Below are 11,359 nucleotides of genomic sequence, written 5' to 3'. Positions count from 1 at the left end.
ACAGGGAAGTGTTTTTTGATATGTGCTTATGAGCTTGAGAAAGGTCACTAAGAAAGAAGGTCAGACAGTTTTAGAGCAGCACCAGGGTGGGTAAATAACGAATGAACTGCCATTTTCAGTTATGTTCAATAGCACATCTTTACCTGTAGCGCAGCAGTTAATGGAGACACCTGACGCTTGTATGACAGGGCTCCTGATCCAACAATCCTGTCAACTATAATGATAAACATCCAAAACACTTCAAATCAAAGAGTGTCTCAACTGACAGACCAATAACTGAGCTGAAGTATGTGGCATTCATTAACTCCACGCCATTCATGAACGTTTTCTCATAATTGTGCTGTTGACGTGACTGTGCCGTTCTGATGTTTGCGGTCCTTCCTGCTGACGGTGTGACCGCATGCGATCAGATGAAGCACAGGGACTCTGATGGTAAAATATAGCACATCAAAATGAAATTGTGTTGTTTTTGGACTAGTTGTTTATTTATAGACATGACTGTCATAATTAGAGCCCAACCACCAGCATCAGTAAAACTAAACGGTCAGCGATACAAATAAACTGATCCAAAACAGTCTGTGAGCGGATCTGCTGGATGAATGTCCAAAAATACATCTGTACGCCCTCTTCTGTCCTAAATACAGCAGCACCATCCCAGAATGCACTGCACACACACACACAGTGAGCGTCAGGCACGTGTGCTGTCGAGACCTTGCTCTCTTCACACAGATCCTCCAGCTTTCCATGGATGGAATTACGCTTCTTCCCAGCGAGTGGAGAAATGCAATCAAACGCAGCTCCTCTGAAGGGCGACAACATACCGACAGACAGAAAGTGGCAAAAGAAGTGAAGCAAAGCAAAAGGACCATGCAATGGCTGACTGGAGCAGCTCCACCTGACAGTCTGTGCTGTGATTGGCCAATGCATCAGCCAATCAGAAATCTTAGTGATTTATGATATGTGAAATATTCCAATCCATTTCCAGCGATAATGATCCATATGCCAGAAAATCTCTCTCTCACGCACGCACACACACACACACACACACACACACACACACACACGGCTCTAATGCTACATTCATCCTAACGGTTACACACATGCATATATACATGTTCACACACACACACACACTCTCACTCACTCCTGGCTCTCTCTGTTTATCTGAGTGTTCTGCTCTGGATGTTTGTCCAGTGTGTTTCATTGTCCCAATGTGTGTGTGTGTGTGTATGTGTGTGTGTGTCAGTGTCTGCACGTGTTTGTGTGATGTGTCTCATCTTCACTCTACTCTTCCTCTTCCTCCTCCTCCTCACTGATGGAAAGCACTTCCTCCTGCAGGCAGGATCTGAAGTAGCTGCTCAGTGTTGAAGCCATGTGTCGGTCACTGCTCTTGGAGAGGAAATGACCCTCGTCTGGATAAATCTGAAAAACAACCATCCAGAAAATGATCAGACACTAGACTACAGTCAAGCATCAATAAACAAAGAGTGTCTGCTGCTGAAAAACACAACACCAGTGACGCTGTGCGTGGACAGTCAAGTCTATCTGCAGTGTTCACATGTTCAGTACCTGCAGTGTGTAATTCACTCCCACCTTCACCAGGTTCTTAATGAGCTCGGCCGTGTGCTGGAAATGAACATTTGCTGCAGGAAATACCAGCAGAATTAGGATTTTTAAAAACTGGCTCAATGAGTAAAAAAAGAGCACAAAGAGTAATGCAATCAAATGATCCGCTAACCCATCTAATAACACCTCAAGTATTGAAAAATAGTTACAAGACAAACAAGCAAGAATGCAAATATTCCACACACACACACACACACACACACACACACACATACACTCACTCACTCAGGTCTCACTGACCGTCTGCAGTGGCGTGCAGCAGCATGAGCGTCTGGTCTCTGAAACCCTGTGGATTCTGCAGCACACTGGAGAACTAGAGACACACAGTCTGTCACTAACATCTCAAACACATTCCAGCAGAGTCTGAGTCCATAACAACTAACCAGCACTAACCTGATATCTGTTGTCATCCTGAAGAGGGAAACCCAAATAGCGTTCAGAGAAGGCCGAGGCTGAGAGAGAGAGATCAGATTCACTCTCAGAACCACCAAATCACGGGTCTGAAACTACACATCAGTGTGAACCCTTACTCAATCACAATCACATCAGTAACTTACCATACAAATTCCAGTCCGTCACAGGCGACATAGCTCCTGCGCATTTAAACAAGCTCTCAGTGGATTTAATCAGCAGAAGTGAGATATATCCTCCATAACCCTGCAGAAAGACGCAAACACACAGGTTTATATGTCCGATGAATGTGGACTGTGAAGGTTTTCATCAGTTTTTCTTCCATTACAGCAGCCACGTGTGAGATTGAGTCTTACCCGACCAAACACACCGATCCTGGTTCTATCAATGTATGGCAATTTCAGCAGGTACCTGGAACAAAAGCACAACTCTGTTAGCATGTTTCACAACCGTGTGTGTGTAGATAACCCAAACAGAGCATGAGAGTAAGTAAATGAGGACATAAACGTCATTTTTTTTGAGCAACTGATAGAAGGAAAAAAGCAGGTAAACGTCCTTACTCAACAGCAGCCAGCTGATCCTGCAGTTCCACGGATCCCAGACGCCTGTGCACTTCCTGTAACACCTTCTGACCCTGGAAGCCACTTCCCCTGCCGTCCAGACGAGCTACGATGACATTGTCTGAACTGACCAGCACTGAGTCCCAGTCCAGTGAGTAACGGTCATTCACCTGCTGACCACCGGGGGCGGTATCACTGATAAGCACAGAGAAAATACAGAGAAAATACTGATTAAACAGTCCAGTCCAGGACTGCTCATGCACCTGCTGACCAGCGGGGGCAGCATCACTGACACAGATAAAAAACACATCAGTTTATCGTCACTTCCCTTTTGAGGGAGCTTCGAACTGCGTTCTCTAGGGGTCGCTATGGGGAACGCCTTCAGCATGACCGGTGTCTGAAGCATACATCTAAAAACGACAATAACATTGGCAGGCGACAACATATGACGTCATTACCCTGTGCGATCACAGTATAAAAAGGCGCTGGGATAACAAGTCATCCTCTTCTTCGTCTTCACTGACCGTTTGTTTATGTTAGTGTTAAACTAAGCACGACAGGAGTGCATGTTCTCTCGCCAGAGGCTTTGCTCTGATACCTGCAGCTTCACACGGCTCGCGTGTGAATCATGAGTTTTGATTTGAATCATGAGACTCAATTCAGGTTGAGTTTTGTTCTGTCTAATGATCATATATTTTTTGGCTGATGTTAGCAGCATTAAACGTGAAGACCAGCACATGTATGTGTGTGTTCTGTCTAATGGATTCTGAGAGACAGGAGCCTCTCGGTGTTTGACAGACCTGTGACCTACCGAACCTGTGACACTTACTAATGTAGTGTCAAATATATGTATGTAATATGACTGTGTTGAGCTTGTAGTCGATCAGAAACGTCGACTGATTCTGCAGTATGTGTGTGGTGAAGAGCATGTGCATTCAGCTCTTGAGGGAGCTGGATGCGCTCTGCATTCGTTGCTTATTTCTTGTGAGGGATAAGCATGAATTGAATGCGCTCATCTCACGAGGAGACGGCTTATGCTCATCGTGATGCATTTGCGGGACTACTGAGGGGGAGGTGAGTACTTCACCATTTACCCGAGTTTGTAGATAGCGTTTGCATGAGTGCGTTTGCCTCTCGCGGTAATAGCGACGCATTTGCGGCAGCGGTTTCCATTCTCGCTTGATTTCCGATGTAATCTAGTGTTTGAGTGGAGCGTGTTTAGCTCGCATGGGAGTTGAATGCATGCTGTGCGTTGCGGTCGCGGTGACAACATGGAAAGGACCTGATGGGAAATTTCTCCCTATCAGTAACTTCCTTTTGTTTATATAGGAAGTGTATAGTGTGGATCTGTCTGCAGTTCTTGGAGAGATGATTTATATCATGTTCTTCTCAGATAACCACATTATACTGCACTCCGGCTTGAAGTTAACCAAAAAATTAAAAATCCTCCTGCCCTGCATATGATGAGCTGCTTGAGGTTATGGATCGCGCCATGGCGAGGCTTGACTTGCCGTGGAAGCGGGCCAAGAAAGTGACGCCTCGAGGCTACCTCGATGAGCATTTTCTTTCTAGCCATAGCCCTCCAGCTCAGATGAGCCTTCCATTCCTTCCCGATCTTCATGTGGAGATCGAGATGGTTTGGAAAAATCCATTCTCGTCCCGCATCCACAGATTCCAACATAATAGTTATGCCAACATCGAGGGGATGCGTGAGAATGGTTATGAAAAGATGCCCCCTGTTGAAGAGACACTGGCCTGCTATCTCTCTATGGGTGAGACATCTTCTCTTAAGGCTCCCTCCCTGCCATCCAAACCCCTTCAGGATACATCTCGTTTGAATGGCAGGGCATACGCGGCAGCAGGTCAGGCTGCAGCCTCGTTGCACACCATGGAGGTGCTTCAGGCTTATTAGGCTGATCTGCTGAGAGACTGGATAAAGGCCAGGGTCTATCCCCTGATGAGGTGGCTGAGTTGCGTCGCACCACGGATCTTGCTCTCCATGCCACTAAGCAGGCCGCCACTGCCATTGGCAGATCCATGGTTACGGAGAGACATCTGTGGGGGTGAGTCTGGTGGATATCGGGTCGAAAGAAAAGGGCTTTCTTCTTGATGCACCGGTTTCCCCTTCTGAGCTTTTCGGCACTTCCGTCGAGACGGTGGTCGTGAAGTTTAATGAGGCCAAGACGCACTCGGCTGCCTTTAAATCCTTCATTCCACGAATGTCCAGGGTTCGGACTTCACCTCCAGCCTATATCCATGAGCCTGAGTCATGCGCGGGAGCCATGGTTGGTGAGTACGATCCATTTTCATCTACTCTACTGCCAGTTCTTGTGTATTCGATGCTAGCCTTTCTCTGCAGCGCTACTTGGACCTGTTCTGTTTTCTGACTTTTAGGTTTGAAAAAAACCCACCTACTAAGTCAGGACCTCCTGCTGTTGACCGATTACAGTGATGATTTCACTCATCAGTTCTGGATCCAAGCTGTTGATAGCCGTCATCTTTGGCTTGGAAACGCAGCCTGGGCTTCTGAGGAAGCCTCCCAGCATCAGGTCCCCAGTATAACGCTGCAACCTCTGAACCTGTGGTTCCTTCTCGTGGGCTAGTACTCTTCTGAGTACATGCTTTGTGACATGCTCCCTATCCTCTGGCCAGGGTGCGCTACTCATTTCTCACCCTGAGGGGTCTCCCGAGGTTTGAGTCGCTCCTTAACCTTCATGCACGCTCTCTGAGCTAGAGCTCCTCTCGCTGAGGCTTTGAGGAGTTTAATGCTCCATAGACGGTCGGGCCTGTGGGTCCTCACTGTCACACTGCCCTTATGGTTGAACCAGTAATCACCCCTCTGCGGAGTGGGCTAGAGTACACTGCGTTCCCTGAGGTAAGAGGGATTTGTGTTTCTGTGGAAACCCCTCTTTTGTGCTTTTGCTCTGAGGAGCAGTAAGCTCTATACGCATGAATGGTCATTGGGTCACGCTATTTCTTCAGATTCTATCGGGTCTGGTTATACAGGACCCACACTCTCTATTGAGATAGAGATCATGTGACTGTGTCCAGCTGCACCAGTGGACTGTCTCTTATTGGTCCCTGCTGGGTTACCCCTTCTAATCTAGCGCCCTGTTCTGGTTGAGCTGAGAAGTGCTCCCCTCTCTGTGAGGGTTAGCTATGAGTCGCTCCTAGTATGTGCTGTAAGGGCCCGCCTCAGCTTGAGAGCCGAGAGTGCTGCTCCCGAAGGACCCCATTTGCAACAAACTAAGTGTTAGGCCCGTCTCTGTCGCCTCCTTGGTCAGTTGCCTTTATGTTGGGACCCTGTTGTTCCCTTAGAAATATGTGATCCCCCTTCTAGCAGGATCCTATTTCTGATGTCCCATTTGCAATCTATCTTCCCCGGACATGGCTGTGCTCCCCTCACTGCGGGAGGGTCCCTTTAAACTCGCCGGTCCTGGGCAGGCTGGTTGAGTCCTCCTCTCGACTCGAGAGTTAGATCCTCTACCCTGGGCTATTGGTTGCTTCGGGTCGAGCTGGGTTCCTCTCTCTCCTCACTAGGGGTTGAACCCTCCGCTCTTGAGCTCCATGGCAGTGACATCAGGTGGTTGGCCCGCTTGCTGCTTCCTGATAAGCTTTCTCTATTCGGGTCAAGCCAGGCAGTGCTCCCCTCACCTCAGAGGGTTGTCTTTGAGCCTGCCGCTCCCGTCTGAGCGTTTGTGGTCTGTGAGCAGATGCTTCGGAATCTGTTCTGTGAGCGTGCCACAGTCACATAGGGCCCCTAGACTGGCTTAATACAGCCTCGGTTACCCCTTAAGCAATGGTGTTTCTAAATCCATGCTATCGTAAGTGCACATGCTAAGCCTCTGTGCACTTTCTAAAATCCACATTGAGGTAAGTGTGCACGCTAAGCATTCTGCGCACTTTCTAAAATCCTGTATGGTAAGGGTTACGCGCTGTTAGCCTCGTTCCCTTTCTCTGAGTTGGCTTAGGCCCCGGATCTCGCCTTGGGCTCCACTCAACTAATGTATCTCTGTTGATACATTTCTGAGCAGGGTGTTGCCTACCAAAGATCTGTCGAGTCAGTTCTTTGAGCAGGCTTATTCAGAACCGGTGGTAGCCCCCCCTGGGTGACAGGCCAGGGTCTGGTGTGGTTTTTAGACACCTGGCCGTATCCCCTTAAAGGAATCTCTTTCTTCTGATTCCAAGCCTTGAGCTCTGCCCTAGGCTTGGACTTTCCAGCCCAGCCACTATCAGGTAAATTGTTTAGGGTATGCAGCTCAGGCCCTTGGCCGGAGGGGATAATGTCACTGACAGCCGTCAAGGTGTCCTAGGGCCAACTCCCATGGCTATGGTAGAGTTGGTACGTAGTGCTCGCTGTGGTTTTCTGGCATGCACTCCCCTCAGCATGGTGGCGTGGGTATACCATTCCCCATAGCGACCCCTAGAGGACGCAGTTCGAAGTTCCCTCGAAAGGGAACGTCTCAGGTTACTTATGTAACCATGGTTCCCTGAGAAGGGAACGAGACACTGCGTCCTCTAGTTTCCTTGCCATGCTTCGGACGCAAGCTTCAGACGAAGAAGCGGATGACGTGTTATACCAGCGCCCTTTTATACTGTGATCACGCAGGGTAATGATGTCATAGGCTGTCGTCGGCCAGTGTTATTGTCGTTTTAAGATGTATGCTTCAGACACGAGTATAAAAGGGCGCTGGTTAAAAGGGCTAAAAGGGTGTCTCGTTCCCTTCTCAGGGAACCATGGTTACATACGTAACCTGAGACGTTTTATGTGCATTCAGCTTTCATGATGTACTTCTGATCTGAAATAACGTACCTCTCCTGGTTCTGGTCAAGTGTGTTTGCAGCGCCTTTGAAATTCAGCCTGAGAAACGTGTAACACCATTTCTACTCACAAAGAGTCGTTAAGTGGACATTTCAATTTAAAAATCCTCCTTATCTGCACATCACAGGGTTTTAGGAGAACAGTGAAGGGAGTCTGTGCTGTTTGAGTGACTACTCAAGACACCCCATGAACCGATGCAGAGATGACAGATCTAATAGCACCAAATGAACAAAACCTCTATCCGTTGTAAGTAGAGCATAGAGAAATTTGTGAAAGTAGTCCACGAACATTTCCAAAAAACATGATATGATGGCAGATTTATTTTTGCTTGCAACTGACTTTTTGTGGTTTAGGGAAAACAGCCAGTCAAAATCGTTGCATCACTGCTGTACAGTTCTGATGATGCAGCAATATCTGTTATTTATTCTAAAAGAGTCTCAGTGTGCCGTTCAGATGATTTAGTGGAGAAAATCAAAGATAGAAATACTGCAGGTGCTCCTGAAAATGTTAAAGAAACGTTCAGTTCAGTTTCTAAATGGCGTGACATGCAGAGAATGAGCAAAGGTCAGGACTCAGCATCCGGATGTGGTGAGGCTGACACACAGTGTTTCAGTGATCTGGATGAAGGACAATGTCTGCTTGAGGGAATCGAGTTCATCCTGACCGTGTCCTTCATTGACTTTTATGTTCAAGCAAAACAGAGCAATTTTGTAATGCTCCAGTCTAGGGCTGCCCCCTAATAGTTGACTAACATTTAGTCGATGAGAAGAGGCTTGGTCGACCAAAATTTTATTGGTTGCTTAGTCGCAGAAAAAAAAATCCACGGTTAGTAGTGAGGTCACGCAGTCCGTGACGGACAGATTGTTAACGGCTGGATTTTGTGGTAATACAGTATATCCAAACGCTCGCCTATCATACATTGACCTCAAATATGGCTTATCATCTGAAATATGTAAGTAGTAGCAACTTTACATGGCCGCTCAATCTAATGTTAACCTAAAGAAATGTACGCTATTCAAGTGTCTGAACAGTAGCGCTCACAGCAGGACAGATGGAGGCGCCGGTGCGCTCACTTGCTCTTAAAATACTTCGTCATTTTTGTCATACAGATAACAGTAATACATCTTTCAAATCTGTAAAGCCTCTACGTTTATGTGTGTGCACTCACTATAACAAAAAAACATTGCGATTTTGTAAAATAATGAAAGCAAACAGGATGTGCTTTCTGCCGTCTCGGTCTCTGTGAACTTGAGCGCGAAACTGTGTATACTTACCTTACAGACATGAAAAATATATCTATAGAGAGTGAAATGTCTACTTTCAAATGAAAAAATTCAAATCTGAAAAAACAAATAGCTTATTCTCAGATTATGTAATCCGTATGAAACTTGCATGCAGGCGCATCCACTACAGTGGAGATGACAAGTCACTGTCGCTGATTTCATCTCTTAAGCCGAAATCACAGAAAATACTAGTTTATCAGTAGGTTATTAAAATGTTAATGCAGTTTAATCTTACTGTTTTTCCCTGACACATTCATCATCATTACTTCTGCCGGTGTGCTGTGGCAAACTTTATGCATTCGCTTGAGCGCTTATTAGGCAATGTAGTCTGTGACGAGAGGGGCGGGGCCGAGAGCCGTGGGAACGGAGCGAGGCCGGTGGAGTAATTGATAATGAGCGACACCTGCACCACTCACCGGTCTCGAGTCTCACGGAGGAGCTCCGGAAGGATAAAAAGGAGGAGTGACGACAGTGAAAGACGAGAGAGGACCAGGCCTGGACTTTATTTTTTCTTTTTTTTTTTTTTTTTTTACGCTCAAAGAAAACTTTAATAATAAAATAAACACAAACTAGCGCGACAGCCCCTCACGGATGACTGTCGTGCACAAACAGAACCCAAAACACAAAATAAAGTCCAGGCCTGGTCCTCTCTCGTCTTTCACTGTCGTCACTCCTCCTTTTTATCCTTCCGGAGCTCCTCCGTGAGACTCGAGACCGGTGAGTGGTGCAGGTGTCGCTCATTATCAATTACTCCACCGGCCTCGCTCCATTCCCATGGCTCTCGGCCCCGCCCCTCTCGTCACATAGGCAATTAAAGGCTACATGCCTTTTAAATTGATTAATAAATGTGCGATTAGTCGACCAATGCTTAAAATTAATGACTACTAGTCGACGAGAAAAATCTTTAGTCGAGGGCAGCCCTAGTCCAGTCATATGGTGTATTTCTGTCAGGCCTCCACACAGAATATGATAAACCTGAAAACCAGCAACATATTAATGTGATCCTCAGAGCGCAAATTAACGCTTTGAACTACAAACTGCCTTCATCTTCAACAGACCTCCACCCCACACACACACAAACACAGATCTTCTTACATCATCAGCAGAAGGGCGTAAGTGCGGGACTCAGAGAAATCGGGTGGATAGGCGACCTTCAGCGGCAATTCTGCAAAAACACATGAAGAATAGACCGAAGTTCTATCAAATATCTTCAAAGGCATTAAAGTATGTTTCACTACAGGAGATCCAGCACTTCCAATGCTTCACACAGTCTGCCGAAGCTGCTGAAATATGTTTATCAGCTGAATGGAGCAGTACGTTACCGAAGTGGTCGGTCTGGATGCTTCTGTACTCCAGCAGCTGGATTCGTTTGTATCTGAGAGCAGCTTTGAGCACAGAGTTATTCTCCAGGATGTAATAATCTGACGAGAGATCAACAGCACAAGGCGTAATTCAACACTGAATTTTTAACGTAGGACATGGTGGACAGATGTATAGAAGGATAAATGAAAATAATAAATACTCACTGGCAGTGTTCAGAGAGTGTATCATCACTGTCGGCGCTCCTGGACCTGCAGGAAAACCAAACACTTTAACCACAACCTGTGCTAGTTTGGACAGCGGGGTGAAAGGTCACTCATCAGGACTGCGGACTGTCATGTGGGAGTAAATAATAATTGGTCTTCATACCTTTGCAGTGCAGTAGGACGTGTTGATTAGTGGGGCTAAAAATAGCACTGAAGAATGTGCAGTGAGCTTTATTCAGCTCACAGGTCAGACATCGCCATGGAAACAAGCCTACTGTGGACACACTGCACACAGAACGGACCAATCAGAGGCCCGGCTTCCTGTCAAACTTATCTGAACTCACATTACTATTACACACGACCGTCGTCAGAGGGACGCTCATTACAGTTTTTCTCGATTGCTAACACACTATAACTGATTCATTTGGCCCAATTTTCCAAACCATTCAAACAGTTCTCGAAACAAAGACATGTTTCTCAAAACTTTTAACACATTTCACCTGTTTGCAGCATAATTTTGCACAGGTTTAACCATGTTCTCATTTAGAAAACACAAACACACAATATAACTACCTCAAGAATCACAAAATGAACACAAACAGCACACATTTATCCATGTGTGAACATTCAGTAGAAAAACTGATGACACACAGGTCAGAATCTCAGGATGATATGAACAAGAGCACAGCTGATTATGAGTATGAATCCTGATAGTGGGAGACAAAGAGGAAGAGGAGGGTAAAATAAAAACAAAGGGAATGGGGTCAAAGGTCATTAGTTCCTGATGAAATACAAAGCATTTTGACTGAAGTGTGTCATTTTGCAAACAATCTAGGAATTATGCAAATTGAGTGTGGTGTTTGGATAATTGTGCTTATATTGTGAAAAAAAGAACCCGGTTTTCAAAATTGCGTGTAAACAATTGAAAAAAACTGTAAACAATACACATAAAATATAATTACAGTACATAGCAGCAGTGCTTCAGATGAGAGAACTTTCATAATTCTATGTACAGTAAATACTGTAGCACATGTTGTACAGTACACCCTCAAACTCATTACTGTTGGACTGATTTGTAGACAAGTATGTACTGTATTTGTGCAAAACTGAGAGATGGCTGTCTAAGGGAGG

General features: G+C 45.9%; 1 protein-coding gene across 1 annotated transcript in view; it reads right to left on the bottom strand.

Moving 5' to 3' along the window:
• Nucleotides 1-519: 519 nt before the first annotated feature.
• Nucleotides 520-11,359, bottom strand: part of LOC107660281 (inactive dipeptidyl peptidase 10-like) — a 47,599-nt gene continuing 36,759 nt past the window's right edge. The window contains exons 15-25 of the mRNA XM_016449567.1: nucleotides 10,392-10,513; nucleotides 10,229-10,273; nucleotides 10,025-10,123; nucleotides 9,798-9,867; nucleotides 2,598-2,792; nucleotides 2,394-2,448; nucleotides 2,184-2,283; nucleotides 2,020-2,078; nucleotides 1,867-1,939; nucleotides 1,570-1,643; nucleotides 520-1,422 (exon numbers count right to left, since the gene is read on the bottom strand). Coding sequence (XP_016305053.1) covers nucleotides 1,285-1,422; nucleotides 1,570-1,643; nucleotides 1,867-1,939; nucleotides 2,020-2,078; nucleotides 2,184-2,283; nucleotides 2,394-2,448; nucleotides 2,598-2,792; nucleotides 9,798-9,867; nucleotides 10,025-10,123; nucleotides 10,229-10,273; nucleotides 10,392-10,513 — 1,030 coding nt within the window. The 3' untranslated portion in view covers nucleotides 520-1,284. The remainder of the gene's footprint in view (nucleotides 1,423-1,569; nucleotides 1,644-1,866; nucleotides 1,940-2,019; nucleotides 2,079-2,183; nucleotides 2,284-2,393; nucleotides 2,449-2,597; nucleotides 2,793-9,797; nucleotides 9,868-10,024; nucleotides 10,124-10,228; nucleotides 10,274-10,391; nucleotides 10,514-11,359) is intronic.

Source organism: Sinocyclocheilus anshuiensis, unplaced genomic scaffold (genome assembly GCF_001515605.1).
Source record: "Sinocyclocheilus anshuiensis isolate Anshui unplaced genomic scaffold, SAMN03320099.WGS_v1.1 scaffold1269, whole genome shotgun sequence".
Classification (NCBI taxonomy): Eukaryota; Metazoa; Chordata; class Actinopteri; order Cypriniformes; family Cyprinidae; genus Sinocyclocheilus; species Sinocyclocheilus anshuiensis.
This window is presented reverse-complemented; position numbering and strand designations above follow the sequence as displayed.